This window comes from Astyanax mexicanus, chromosome 5 (genome assembly GCF_023375975.1).
Source record: "Astyanax mexicanus isolate ESR-SI-001 chromosome 5, AstMex3_surface, whole genome shotgun sequence".
NCBI lineage: Eukaryota > Metazoa > Chordata > Actinopteri > Characiformes > Acestrorhamphidae > Astyanax > Astyanax mexicanus.
Window position 1 is genome coordinate 15,649,021 of NC_064412.1, and position 15,600 is coordinate 15,664,620.

The 15,600-nt window shown below is 38.7% G+C and overlaps 1 protein-coding gene across 2 annotated transcripts in view; it reads right to left on the bottom strand.

Annotated features, from left to right (window-relative positions):
- Positions 1–9,164: 9,164 nt before the first annotated feature.
- Positions 9,165–15,600, bottom strand: part of srgap3 (SLIT-ROBO Rho GTPase activating protein 3) — a 152,555-nt gene continuing 146,119 nt past the window's right edge. For both annotated transcript variants that reach the window (XM_049479080.1, XM_049479079.1), the window contains exon 22: positions 9,165–15,079. In XM_049479080.1, coding sequence (XP_049335037.1) covers positions 14,645–15,079 — 435 coding nt within the window. In that variant the 3' untranslated portion in view covers positions 9,165–14,644. The remainder of the gene's footprint in view (positions 15,080–15,600) is intronic.

A 15,600-nucleotide genomic window follows, 5' to 3' on the forward strand; every position in this document is an offset into this window, starting at 1 on the left:
AAGTTAATTTTATCTAACGCTGAGTTTTATCACTGTCCACAAAACTGAATCTTCTATTAAAAACTCATTTCTAAATCCAAACTTCATTTAGTTGTGCAAATCCAGCCTTCAGGTTTAATACAGAATTAGAGAGGAAGCTCTTCATAAGTAAGCGGTGCTCAGGCTGCGGGCGAGCCCAGCGGTCAGAGAGCCTGATCACAGATTGTAGAGGCTGTGGAAGTCTTTATGGGTTTGAGTTCAGTTAATAACTCAAGTAGTTGTGATGAGGCCTGAAGGCAGTGAAGCAGTAAACCCCAGTCCGCTCTGTGGATACTGTATACTGTTTATGATCACGGCATTTTAAAGTTTCTATAGACGGCATGATTAAAAACATGTATTTTTAGGCTGGGAAATGGATTTTTCTGTCTCTGTTTCAGTTGCCGCACGTAATTTTTCTCCTGAGAGGGTAGTAATCTTAGTAAACGGTGCAGTTGTGTAACTTGATTTTTCTCGAGGGCTTTTCATTAGCTAGTAATGCAGCAGGCTGTTCATTTGTGCCAATAAAGTAAAAATGAGATGAGGTAGGTGACAGCGCCTGTGAGGGGAAATTACCATAACAGTGAATGTTCTGACATAAACAGCTAAAATTACGCTTAATTAAGTAGAATGTGCACATTTGTTCCCTAATTGTTGCAGAGGAAACAACGCCAAATTAGACCCAACAGAGGCTTCCAAAACAACCTGCTGTTACAGTTTGAGCGTGACACAGGGAAAAATGCTGTTTCAGGAATGATTTGTAAGATGCTCATCGAATTAAATCACCAAAACAACTGAATTTAACCCAAGATGTCTAACTTTACTTCTGCCACTTTTAAAACGTGTAGATGACAGATTTATACTGTATCTGATCCAGCCTCTAAAAATCATAAGGGTAGCCCCATAGGGTCAAAAAGGCCAATTTGGAATGATTGGACCCCTAAATAAAAAAAGACAAATATGGAAACTGTGATCAGATTAATCAAAATAAGTTTTATTTCATGATTTGTCAATAAGGGTAATATTTGTTTAGATCAGGGGTGTCCAAACTTTTTTTGTTGAAGGCCAGAAGGAGAAATATATTTGAAGTCACGGGCCACACTCTGTAATAAAACAAATAATGAAATATACCACTTTAAATAATACTTTTTTCCTGATTACTATCATTTACACACCATTTTACTTGACTTACTATCTTTATCTTTGCCAGTGTTGTGTAAACTAAGATTTTTCAAATTGATGTTTAATTTCATGATGTCTCTTAATATTAAACTCCTTAATTATGGCAAATTTTAGACTTTTTTTTGCGCTAGAAATGCGCACCCTCTCCGCTTTTAGACTCTTTGCCCCGGTTTTCTGCGCTTGAAATGTGCACCCTCTCCGCTTTCAGACTCTTTGCCCCGGTTTTCTGCGCTAGAAATGCGCACTCTCTCCGCTTTTAGACTCTTTGCCCCGTTTCTCTGTGCTAGAAATGCGCACTCTCTCCGCTTTTAGACTCTTTGCCCCGTTTCTCTGTGCTAGAAATGCACACTCTCTCCGCTTTTAGACTCTTTGCCCCGGTTTTCTGCGCTAGAAATGCGCACTCTCTCCGCTTTTAGACTCTTTGCCCCGGTTTTCTGTGCTTGAAATGCGCACCCTCTCCGCTTTTAGACTCTTTGCCCCGGTTTTCTGCGCTAGAAATGCGCACTCTCTCCGCTTTTAGACTCTTTGCCCCGTTTCTCTGTGCTAGAAATGCGCACCCTCTCCGCTTTTAGACTCTGGCCTGTTTTTCTGTGCTAGAAATGCGCACTCTCTCCGCTTTTAGACTCTTTGCCCCGGTTTTCTGCGCTTGAAATGCGCACCCTCTCCGCTTTTAGACTCTTTGCCCCGGTTTTCTGCGCTAGAAATGCGCACTCTCTCCGCTTTTAGACTCTTTGCCCCGTTTCTCTGTGCTAGAAATGCGCACCCTCTACGCTTTTAGACTCTGGCCTGTTTTTCTGTGCTAGAAATGCGCACTCTCTCCGCTTTTAGACTCTTTGCCCCGGTTTTCTGCGCTTGAAATGCGCACCCTCTCTGCTTTTAGACTCTTTGCCCCGTTTTTTTGCGCTAGAAATGCGCACCCTCTCCGCTTTTAGACTCTGGCCTGTTTTTCTGTGCTAGAAATGCGCACTCTCTCCGCTTTTAGACTCTTTGCCCCGGTTTTCTGCGCTTGAAATGCGCACCCTCTCCGCTTTTAGACTCTTTGCCCCGGTTTTCTGCGCTAGAAATGCGCACTCTCTCCGCTTTTAGACTCTTTGCCCCGTTTCTCTGTGCTAGAAATGCGCACCCTCTCCGCTTTTAGACTCTGGCCTGTTTTTCTGTGCTAGAAATGCGCACTCTCTCCGCTTTTAGACTCTTTGCCCCGGTTTTCTGCGCTTGAAATGCGCACCCTCTCTGCTTTTAGACTCTTTGCCCCGTTTTTTTGCGCTAGAAATGCGCACCCTCTCCGCTTTTAGACTCTTTGCCCCGGTTTTCTGCGCTTGAAATGCGCACCCTCTCCGCTTTTAGACTCTTTTGCCCCGTTTTTCTTCGCTAGAAATGCGCACCCTCTCAGCGGGCCAACTTTCTTTCTATTTCTAAAATACCTCGCGGGCAGCTCCAAAAAAGGAAACGGGCCGCAAATGGCCCGCGGGCGTAGTTTGGACACCCCTGGTTTAGATGTTGCTGCACAGTATCTTACTAGACTTCCACCTCTCCAGAGTCTAAATGGCCTGTCTAGCAATCTGACAATAACAGAAATCGTAGTAAGTTACTCGCGGGTGTCAAAAGTTTGCACGCCAATGTATGAACAGGTCCTGAAGGTTTCTATGGGGAGCTTTGTCTTTTAAAACTGTATTGTGCACGAAGTGCAGAATCTAGGAGGGAAAGCTGCGTGAGCTTTCTCTGAGCTCAGAGGCAGATGGTTTGAGTTTCATGCATGAAGGAGCTGCTATTTTATCACCTTCTTAGACTCTTTGCCCCGGTTTTCTGTGCTTGAAATGCGCACCCTCTCCGCTTTTAGACTCTTTGCCCCGGTTTTCTGCGCTAGAAATGCGCACTCTCTCCGCTTTTAGACTCTTTGCCCCGTTTCTCTGTGCTAGAAATGCGCACCCTCTCCGCTTTTAGACTCTGGCCTGTTTTTCTGTGCTAGAAATGCGCACTCTCTCCGCTTTTAGACTCTTTGCCCCGGTTTTCTGCGCTTGAAATGCGCACCCTCTCCGCTTTTAGACTCTTTGCCCCGGTTTTCTGCGCTAGAAATGCGCACTCTCTCCGCTTTTAGACTCTTTGCCCCGTTTCTCTGTGCTAGAAATGCGCACCCTCTACGCTTTTAGACTCTGGCCTGTTTTTCTGTGCTAGAAATGCGCACTCTCTCCGCTTTTAGACTCTTTGCCCCGGTTTTCTGCGCTTGAAATGCGCACCCTCTCTGCTTTTAGACTCTTTGCCCCGTTTTTTTGCGCTAGAAATGCGCACCCTCTCCGCTTTTAGACTCTGGCCTGTTTTTCTGTGCTAGAAATGCGCACTCTCTCCGCTTTTAGACTCTTTGCCCCGGTTTTCTGCGCTTGAAATGCGCACCCTCTCCGCTTTTAGACTCTTTGCCCCGGTTTTCTGCGCTAGAAATGCGCACTCTCTCCGCTTTTAGACTCTTTGCCCCGTTTCTCTGTGCTAGAAATGCGCACCCTCTCCGCTTTTAGACTCTGGCCTGTTTTTCTGTGCTAGAAATGCGCACTCTCTCCGCTTTTAGACTCTTTGCCCCGGTTTTCTGCGCTTGAAATGCGCACCCTCTCTGCTTTTAGACTCTTTGCCCCGTTTTTTTGCGCTAGAAATGCGCACCCTCTCCGCTTTTAGACTCTTTGCCCCGGTTTTCTGCGCTTGAAATGCGCACCCTCTCCGCTTTTAGACTCTTTTGCCCCGTTTTTCTTCGCTAGAAATGCGCACCCTCTCAGCGGGCCAACTTTCTTTCTATTTCTAAAATACCTCGCGGGCAGCTCCAAAAAAGGAAACGGGCCGCAAATGGCCCGCGGGCGTAGTTTGGACACCCCTGGTTTAGATGTTGCTGCACAGTATCTTACTAGACTTCCACCTCTCCAGAGTCTAAATGGCCTGTCTAGCAATCTGACAATAACAGAAATCGTAGTAAGTTACTCGCGGGTGTCAAAAGTTTGCACGCCAATGTATGAACAGGTCCTGAAGGTTTCTATGGGGAGCTTTGTCTTTTAAAACTGTATTGTGCACGAAGTGCAGAATCTAGGAGGGAAAGCTGCGTGAGCTTTCTCTGAGCTCAGAGGCAGATGGTTTGAGTTTCATGCATGAAGGAGCTGCTATTTTATCACCTTCTAGATCTTCACCAATCCTCATACAGTACCCTGCACTGCTCTATGCAGCCATTTAAGACCCGCTACATACAGAAGACCACATGATAAAATGTGCTGCATGATTTTTATTCTATAAAAATCTTATTTTAAAGCCCTGCTGTGTGGTCAGCTCAGCTCCGGCTGGATATAAACACTCTAAAGTTTATGTTCCCTTTGCTGAACTTTAAATGAAACCCCATCTTGTTTGTCGTTGTGAAGTTACAAAGTGGTCTATGAATACAAATGAGAGACAAGATACGTGAGAGAGGCTGAATGACAGGCTCACTTACCCACCATGCCTCAGCTTTCCCCATAGAACTGAGATCTTCAACACACAGAGCCGGAGCTGGGCCAGAGGACTGCAGGCAAAATTATTAAATTCATCACTTATAGAATAGTAGTGTTTAGATTTGTGAAGCTTCATACAGATCATGGGTGAATGCAGTGCACATGTAAGCGTCCATAAACTCAGCATAAAAAAAAAACATTGCACTCAGAAGGAAGATAAAGGTTACTAGGTTAACAATAAATAAAAAAAAATTAGGCTGCAATATTTATTGAGCTACAGAGAAGTTGTAGAGGTTCCTAATGGTGTCCTGCAATAATCTGCTAGTGCATCTCAAAATTTGAGTATCATTGAAAAGTTACTTTATTTCAGTAATTCAGTAATGTGAAACTCATATATTATATAGATTTTAGTGTATTTTACACACACAGTGATCTATTTTAATTGTTTATTTCTTTTATTGTTAAAGATTATGGCTTACAGCCAATGAAACCCCAAAAATCAGTGTCTACGAAAATTCTGCAATATTTTTTGCTGCATTATATTATTTTATGCTGTATTATTTATTTTGCCACATTATGGTTATACTGTTATACTATTATTCTATATTCCTGAAATTAATTAATTATTTTTCTGTCTTCCTATTTTGCCAAGTATATCGTTATTGCAAAAATACCCTGAAATATCCTGATATTATTTTAGAACCATATCGCCCACCCCTAGTAGCTAGCTAGCTAACTTTCCAGTTCCACCTTAAATGGTGCAACAGAAGGCAGGCGCTGCAGCATTAAAGGTGGAACAGAAAAATAAAATTAAGTAAAAACTAATCAAAGCTAATTTCAGCTTCCTTTCACAGAGAAATTAAGAAATAGACAATAATAACTCATTTCTGCACCACCTGCCCCCTTTCTGAAGACATACAATAAACCCTAAAGTTAACTTTACTGAAGTGCTCCTGATGACTTATTGGGTGCTTGAATGGTTGTCCCTTAGGGGGAGGATTTCACCCCTTTCCCCTCTGTTCCAAGGGGAAGGGTTACATTTGAAAACAAGGGGTGGGGGTAAGTGGTTGGGCCAAGGGGTGAATGAGATTGGGCTATAGAATCTTTAGTTTGAAACTTAGAGCAGATATCTTGTTCTTGGTAAACATATTGACTGGGATTTCTCCTGTGTACAGATATCACACATTTGCATCTGTGCCTTATATTTAGCCATCTAGCTAATGCGAAGAGATGCGATGGATTTGCCCAAAGATTACATTATTTTTTTTTTATCATATATATATTTTTTTTACTTTTCTTATTTATATTTTTTACTTCAGATTTGTAGAGCAAATTTTCAATGACTTTTCCAAAATCTTCTGGGTATTTTTATTTTTCCAAACCGCATCCAGGCCTGTAAAATGTTGTTATAAATTTAATTCAATTAAATTTTATTTATATAGCGCTTTTTACAACAAAGGTTGTCACAAAGCCGCTTTACAGAGAAAAACAGGTCCACACCTCTTACCTGACTTTTCCAGGTTTTTCATGACTGTACGAACCCTGTATATATCTAATGCCACAGCATGTGTCATCATTATGTAAAAATACTATTTATGACTGTGTTACTGAAGAAGCATAGACATGACTAGAGAATAGCTGCCTAGCACTGTGGTTATTATGATACAAGGTACATTGAATCATATCAGAAAATCAATATTAAAGTATGTTTATCACTCTTTTTCTTGGAATGTGGAGGTAAAAGGGGAAAAGCTATTGCAGGGAACATCGTGTCCTCGCTAAAAGTAACGACTCTGTTAGAGAGACACTGTCTGAAGCTGAGCGATGGATGGTGATCATGTTTGTGTCCTGTTTATTAAGAGTCCGTCAGGTGTGACAAATGGGATTTTGTTTATCTGCTCTCCACGCTTCACTAGACGACTGTATTCTGATGAATTACAACAAATGAATAACTGATTGGTGCAAATGTTGCCTTAGCACTCAGAGAAAATCAAAAGGCTCTCTCACTCGTACTGGCCTTACTGGGAGGCTAATGAAGGAAGAAAAGATTGCCCACTGGCTCAGAATGCTCCTACTACCTCTGCTTTCAAAAATAACCAAGAAACTCTTAAGAATTCATTACCTTTTTCCATCCAACCATTAAATCTTCTACCATCACTTTCTGTTCCTCCATCGCCATCCAGTGGTAATAAGCAGAACTGCAAACCTTCAGATATTCAGTTCTCTACTGACTTCTTCTCTGACTGAGACTTTTTGACATTTTGAGTAATCATTAATACATTTAAAACTTTTATATAATTATAATTATTATATTTTTGCCACATTTATTTCCTTGGTATACAGTGTTTTTTTTTTTTGAGCTATTATTGAGAGCATATACCAAAACTCTTTAAACACATTTTTTTTCCCAGATATGTATTATTAGAAACATTTTATCGAAGGCTGTTCTAAAAGTAAGAGACCACTTCAGTTTCTGAAACAGTTTCTCTGATTTTGCTATTTATAGGTATATGTTTGAGTAAAATGAACATTGTTGTTTTATTCTATAAACTACAAACAACAATTTCTCCCAAATTCCAAATAAAAATAGTCATTTAGAGCATTTATTTGCAGAAAATGAGAAATGACTGAAATAACAAAAAAGATGCAGAGCTTTCAGACCTCAAATAATGCAGAGAAAACAAGTTCATATTCATAAAGTTCTAGGAGTTCAGAAATCAATATTTGGTGGAATAACCCTGGTTTTTAATCACAGTTTTCATGCATCTTGGCATGTTCTCCTCCACCAGTCTTACACGCTGCTTTTGGATAAATTTATGCCACTCCTGGTGCAAAAAAGGCATAAAAGGAAATTTGTGAATGTAACTTTATATTGTAGAGCTGGACAACAGTTATCCATCCTAATGGTTCTATCAGCTTGTGGTGAATAAGTTCATGATGCAGTGCTGTCTGCGGATCAGAGATCACTCTTACCTTTTATAAACTGAAATCCCTTAGCATTTCTTGAATAATTGAATAATATTATGCACTGTAGAGGGCGTGATATGCAGATCCCCTCTCATCTTTTTGAGGAACATATATGTTTTAAATATTTAAACATTTTCTCATGCATATAGTGAGATCCAATGCTGGAGATCATCACCTCACTAGTACATCTCAAAAAATTAGAATATCACTGAAAAGTTACTTTATTTCAGTAATTCAGTTCAAAATGTAAAACTCATGTATTATATAATGTATTACACACAATGTATTAAGTGGACAGCCACGTCATCTGCTGGTGTTGGTTGGTCCAAAATCAGTGCAGTGTTTTCCTGGAAAATCTTAAAGCATTTCGTGCTTCCCTCTGCTGACAACTTTTATGGGGATGCAGATTTCATTTTTCAGCAGGACTTAGCACACTGCCAAAAGAACCAATTAGTCTTTTATAATGTTCTAATTCTCTGAAACATTGATTTTTGGGTTTTTATTGGCTGTAAACCATAATTAACAACAATAAAAGAAATACATGCTTAAAAAGATCACTCTGTGTGTAATACATCTATTCATTGACAATCAATTTTTTTGAGATGCACCAGTATATTAACAAATGAAATAAAACTGACTAGAAAAATATGAAGACTATTGGGTTCCTACTGTCTGTAATGAAATGAAAGTCATTTCTGATTAGGGGTTCTAAATATCAAATTTAGTTTTTCTATATTTATATTTTATATTTCATATAAATTGATATTTTAGTTTATATATATAGTTACTAATATTTATTAAGAACATATAAGTCATGATGGTATGAAAGGCCTTTGCGGAACATTTGCAGACCATATATATATATATGATATGATACCAAAACTTATATCATAGCAGCACAGGGGCCCGTATTCCCCTACAATATATATTTAAATGAAGGAAAGAGTTTCATAAAATTCTCAAATAAGACTACATAGTGTTACATAGGATTGTTTTTTTATGTAAACTGTTAAAAAAAAGCCCTAATTGTATTTGAATTGCAATGGAATTAAGACAAATGATTTTAAAGACTGTCTATGTAAAAAAAAAAAAAAAAAAAAAAAAGCAACTTGTCTATAAATATAAGAAAGTACAATTATGATTGTTGATATTTTGGTCTTTTTTTGGCATATTGTAGAGCATGTTGTGGTCTACATGTGGCTTTGTGCCCCGATAAGTTGCTTATAAAGCAAGAAACAGACCTGAACATATGGAAGCATTTCGTCGCTGTCCAATAAAAAAAAAAACATGAATCTCTATTTTTGTTAATTTTTAGTTTACTACAGAGTTTGAACACATAAACTGTCGCTTACACTGTGTCAATATTTTTTTGATGAATGGACCAATAGAAATTCTCCAAAACTAAACTCTTTTTACATTGACTTTTATTAAAAGTTTAGAAGGTTTTTTTTCCTCTCTCCTGTTAAGTTGCTGTTTTGGAGATACTTGTTTTTCATTGGACAGCGACAATATCTGTATTGTAATAATTTCATAACCCCCCCAAAAAAAAGTTAATTCATTTTATTTTGGACTTGAATATTCTTCACATCCAAACAGTGGCATGGTGTACAGTTAACCTACATCACAGGGAGGATTCAACCATTCAAACACTCATGAACAAACAGCATCACTAGACAAAAGTGTCAAGAGAAGAGCAAAAACAGTATGTCACTTTTTTTCTTTTCTTTTTTTTTTTCACAACCCACTAGTACAGACAGACGGCAAGTTTGGATTTATGAACATTGTGTCTAGAGAAGGAGAAAGCCTATGTTACTTACTTTAGCATACATACAGTTTAGCATACATACAATACACACCCTTTATAGCATACGTTCCAAAACTGTGTTAAAAATAAAATCAAATAAAAAGTTTTCCAGAATGTACAGTCCACATACAGTCTAGAAAGGGCAGGGGTGCACCGGGTGCCTCAGTAATCAGTAATCGTGCAAGTACCAAACAAGAGGATCTGACTAGGCCTTAAATACTGCGGTGCTTTAGCTCGGGGAGGAGGGTTAACATGGAGAGCAGAAAGTCTAAGCTGTTGTGCAGCACAGTCGAGGGTCCTTAAAGGAGGAGAGGAGAGAGGGATGGACGGAATTATGTAGAAACAGATGCCAAGAAGAAAAACTTCGATATGTGCTGAAATTAAATGCCTTTCTCATTAAACTCCAGCAGCTAAATGATCAATAATTCCTGATCGCCAGCAAACCTCATCTCTGATATGTGAGGATGCAGAATGAACAGAAGACCCTGACAGCATTATGTAACATTATGTAATTGTAAGCAGATCAAATTCAACAACGAATAAAGAATATAGCTTCAAGATGGCCTAGAAACGACGTGAAACTAAGTCTGTCAAGTCTGTCTATTTTTCTTTTTTTTTGTGCTTCTCCAATTTTTTGTAAAATAGATTGGTAAGCATGTACGTTTAATGACAGGTTGTTAAACAAAATTTAGGAAAATGATTAAGTTTGAGCCTTTTTTGTTGCGTTTAAGCATCAAACACAGTTAAGTTTTCTTTAGCAGGGATTAACTTGTGCATTCTATTAAATAATAGCTGTTTTATATTAATTATAAGAAAACCCAAGCTCTAAAAGTTTAGAAGAACTCTTAATTTAAATTCTAAATACTAGCATTCACCAGCAGAGGGACATGAAGAAGATGGACAATGCCCATTCTGTCCTCCAGAGGGCAGTGCAATAACTGTCATAGAACATACAGTCCACTTTAGTTTCTGAATGAGTTTCTCTGATTTTGCTATTTATAGGTATATGTTTGAGTAAAATAAACATTGTTGTTTTATTCTATAAACTATGAACAACTTCCAAAATTCTCCCAAATTCCACATAAAAATACTGTCATTTAGAGCATTTATTTGCAGAAAATGAGAAATGGCTGAAATAACAAAAAAGATGCAGAGCTTTCAGACATGCATCTTGGCATGTTCTCCTCCACTAATCTTACATGTGCTTTTGGATGACTTTATACCACTCCTGGTGCAAAATTTCAAGCAGGTCAGCTTGGTTTGATGGCTTGTGATCATCCATCTTCCTCTTGATTATATTACAGAGGTTTTCAATTTGGTAAAATAAAAAAAACTCATTTTTTTAAAAGTAGTTTCTTATTTTTTCCAGAGCTGTATATCTGTGTCACCAAGCCTTTCTAGACAAAGCAAGGCTTTATGCTCACAAAACTACAACTAAATATCATGACCTAATAATAGTGTGTGTGTGTGTGTTTGTGTGTGTGTGTGTGTATCTCCTCACTGTCTAAAGAGCATGTACCTTTAGCACCTCATTTTTTCCATTTAGTTTACTACATTGTTTCTACACAGCATTTGGTATTTGTAGTGTAGAGAAGAAACCAATAGAAATAGAAAACTTTTGTTTGTGTAATTTATCTTCACGTGTTAATCTGAGAAAAGTCCCACCTCATCATCTTGGCCTGATCTCTCTGCAGGTGGTGGTGTAATAGCTTATGGAGGCACATGCACGTCTGTCTCTCTCACATGCAGAATGAAAGTCCATGCAGGGGGCAAGGCTGAGTCTCGAGCCAGCTGCTAGCTACCGCTAATTACCGGGTGCTGATGCTGACACAAACTGCCAGCAGTGGGAGAAGAGTCGAGTAATTCCTGCTTAAAAGATGCAACAGAGTGCAAAACAAAATGTTCAAAGTATGGCACATTAGACAGGGTCAGGACTCACGCAGGCATGAGTGTGTGTTCAAACTGAAAACAATAAAGGCCTAAATAGCAAGAAAAAAAAAAGAAGAAGAAGAAAGAGGACAAGACTTCTGTGCTGTTGACACATTAAGACAAGGGCCTGACTCTCACGTCAATCACATTTGAAATCAAGAAGTGTGCAGTAACAGTACTTTTTTCCCAGCATATTTTTTTTCCTCTCTCTCTCATGTATTTTTTTATTTTTTTTTGCAGCTATACAAGCATTTACATACTGTAGATCCAAAGAGCAGAACAGGCAAGAGTTGGCAATTAGGAAGGCAGAGCTGCAGACGTGCTCGATTATCAGTGGTGAAGATGAGATTAAAGCTGATCTGACTGAATTGGATAAGTGGGTCAGTCGGTCGAAGCGGGAATCCTCCCCCCCCCCTTTTCCAGTGATGCAGGGGAGGAGGAGGAGGAGGAGGAGGAGGAGGAGGAGAAAGAGATGACTGGAAACCAGTTTAAAGATGAACTGGAAATTGTATGACAGATTGGGGGCAGTGGAGATGCTCCCGGGAGGAGCTGGTTTATCACTTGGGTTTGAATCTTCAATCTCTGAATGTCATCAGAATCCATGCAGTCTGGGTTTTACAGTTCAATCACAACACAATCTAAACAGCTACTGCGTATTAATCTCATATTCTAGAGATTCCAGACAGCACGCCACGGCCCTTTCATCACAGGATCAGAATGCAGTGATTGGTATAAATATTCATGACTTGACTCCAATTATTGTTCATTTGCACATTTGAAGAATATCGTTAATGACATGATAAATTACGTATGTAGGGTTGTTTTTTGTTGTTGTTGTTTTTATTACAAATTATATTATAATTATTAGCTTAACCGCTGTAAGAGTGAAATATCAAATCTTTGATATTTGAGCTTAGATTTCAAAAAGATATACGTATTTGTTCTCTATATTATTTTAGCTCAACCTGATTAAATACTTGATTTTAATTTAAAATTGTATTTATTTTTTCAGTCCTTTTAAGTTGTAAATGCTCGGCTGCATTGAAAAAACAAGGGTTACCCTCAATGCATTCCTTAATGAAAAAAATAAGGTGGATTGATATGCTTTTATTATGCCTGACCAGAATGAATTAGATAATATTATTTTACACAGTTCACAAATTTAATTACATATAGATATTTATCTAAAAATAGTGTAGAATTTTTCTTATTTGTTTTATTTTTTATTTTTTTAGATTTAAATGAAAATGGAAAAATGGATAATGTCTATTTTTCATTTTGAAATAACAGTAATCTGGCAGTTCACCTCACATTGTGTTGCAAGGAGATACCAGGTTTTGTGTTACAGCAATGATTTAGCTATGTGTCGAAGACTAGTTCTGCAGTGAGTATTTAGATTTTAGTTTGAAGATGAGTCAAGTCAAGTCTTATAGACTTGAAAGACATTATAGGCTGAGTGCTTACTGAATTGTACTTTTTTTATATATTTTAATGCTGTTTATACCTGATCTCTTTATTTGATTAGTATTTGATTTGTAACCTGATGAGATATGAGATACATGCTTTTACACTTGATAGACAAACACATATTTAGTTACCGGTATCTGGATTGAAATCTGATTTCTGATTGATGTGGAATATGCAAATTCATTTGTTGCATTATGTTAGGTTTTTACTTCATTACTGATGATGTTTTAGTTATTTAATGTGTCTTGGGGAGATGTTGAAGTGAGTAATGTATGTACAAATGAGTCACATGTCATATATTTTATAATATATGTTTTATAATCATCATTGATGTGTTCATCACACTTGCATTTTAATGGGTGTTGGTCGGATACAGATATAATCAAGTTTAAATGGGGTCTTAGTTGTATAGGTATTAAATGTAGGCGACGTGTTTTTTTTATATATCTAAAAACATTTAATAAGGACCACCTACAAACACAAAGCAAAAGATACACAAAAAAAAACAAAGATACACACTGTTGTACACTGCACAGAGTGTAGCTATAGTTATAGCTGTGGTGATAGTCAGAATTAGGACTTCAGACATTTTGTGTCACATCAGATTATTTGACTAGTATTCCATTTTCTGCTGATTTCTGAAATATATGTATATACAAAAACAAATTGTGTGTGTGAGATAGTTAAACTGCAAATGAGGAATGTTTTCATGTATAAAAAATGTAAACAAGAATGGAATATAGTCACTATAACTAACAGTAACGGCTCAGACTGCTAACATGAAGTTCCCATAGTGATGAATTATTTCTTCATTTGCTAGTTGTGACTGTTTTTTTTTATTTTTTGTTGTTGGTAGTTTGAATAAATGCCATTCTTGCCTGTTCTGTCCACAAATGTACATGTTTAACACTTAAAAAAAAAGAACATAACTAAAAAGTATGTACAAGTTAAACTACATTTTTACCACAGGTTTCTTACAATTAGTTCGTAATGTATACTGTTCTTTTTTTTTTTCTTCAGTTTCTGCATCTCATATATGTTTACAACTTGGCTATGGTGTTATGCTGCTGAACATCCCTTATATACTACAAAACAAAAGGCATTACAAGTTCAAGTACAGTATATCTCTATTTACAACAGCGCAAAGGTTGCCATGTTGGGCAGTCTTTGCTTTAAGCATCAGTCTGCTTCAAACGAACAGTCTAGTGAGGTGGTGGGAGTGGGAGGGGCTAGCGTGTAGCCCCGCCCCCTCGAGGACATACAGCACAACTCTGGCTGATACCAGTGCAGAGAGAAACAATTGCTAAACTCATTTAGTATTGCTCTACCTACAGTTTGAAACGTTGAAAGCAAGAGACTGGCCGAAGAGGGTCACTTTTATAGTGTCTGAGATTTAGAAAAAAAAAAAAACGAAGAAGAAGAAAAAAATAAAAAAGAGCTCATGTACCGTATGCATATTTATATACACGTACACGCTAGAGGCTGCTGAATATGTGTTATACTTTTTTTCATTTTTCACAATTTTTCACAATGTTTCACCACTCTCCCTTCCACCTCTCCTTTCATCATGCTTCACAGAGCGGATGGAGCTGATGTACTTCACACGCCTCGCCTTGTTGCCATAGTAACCTGGGCTCACTTGTACAGTGTTCTGAGGCTGATTCAGAATTTGAAAAATCTAAAGCTAGAAAAAAAAAAAAAAAAACGAATAATCTGATTTTTTCTCATTTTTGCTTATTTTGGTCTTTATAAGCTTGATGTAATCTCAACCGTGATGGGAGATGCTATGCTTTACATCAAGCTGTGACCCCGCCCCCTGGAGGGGCTACATGCTGCCTCCCTGTTTATCCCCTGTGCTTGAGGAGGATGTTGCAGCCGAGCTGTTGGGAAAGCCTTTCTCGGTGGGGGTGACTGCAGGGCTGCCCATCCCAGAGGAACTGGAGCTGCTGGAGCGGTGCTGGGTCGGCGGTGGTCGCACAGGCCTCATGGGCGGAGGTCTGAGCTGAGCTCCAGCCAGCCTGGCGGACAGGGCCGGTTTGAAGGTGGTCATCATCTCTGAGGAGGAGCTGCTCCCGCGCCGCAGAGCCGCATCCGGGTCCCGGATCATGATGGTGTGTAAAGGACTGGCTGGCTCAGAGCTCACTGGGTTCTTCATAGGTTCCAGAGTGTCCAGCACTACATCCGGAGCCTGCTTGGCTGTATTCTGTCGTTCCAGTTCCCGCAGCTCATGGAGAGCAGTGGTCATAGTCTTCTCTATGTCCTGCAGGTCAGAAAGATTTGCAAACATTACAAACGGTCCGATATAAAACATGCTGACATGCATTATTACAGCAATAACTACAGCCATTTACTGTAATGGCCTTTTCAGAAGTGCAGGATTTCTGACCATGCATCTAGATAAAACTTAATGGACCACGCAAGGTCTTTATAATCATTCTCAGCAGCAAACTCTTATTAATTCTCTGAAATTCCAGAGTTTCTTGAATGTTCCCAGCATCCTACAGTGCAGATTTATGAAAGCTATCTGAGCTTTGGCTTCACTGAGCAGGTCTTTGCTGTATATTTATCTCATAAGTCCCGCGTGTCACCGCCGTACTTTATCTATGACATTTACACAGCGCCTTAGCCAGGCCTCATCTGCTATAAAACTCAGTGCTTGTCTCCCCTCATTCAAACCAATGGGCTCTGGCCTGTCTTATGACTCCAGAAGCCATATTAAAGCCATAATGATAAGAGGTGTAAAAAAAAATCCTGCATGTGCCACACGTACACAAACAGTCA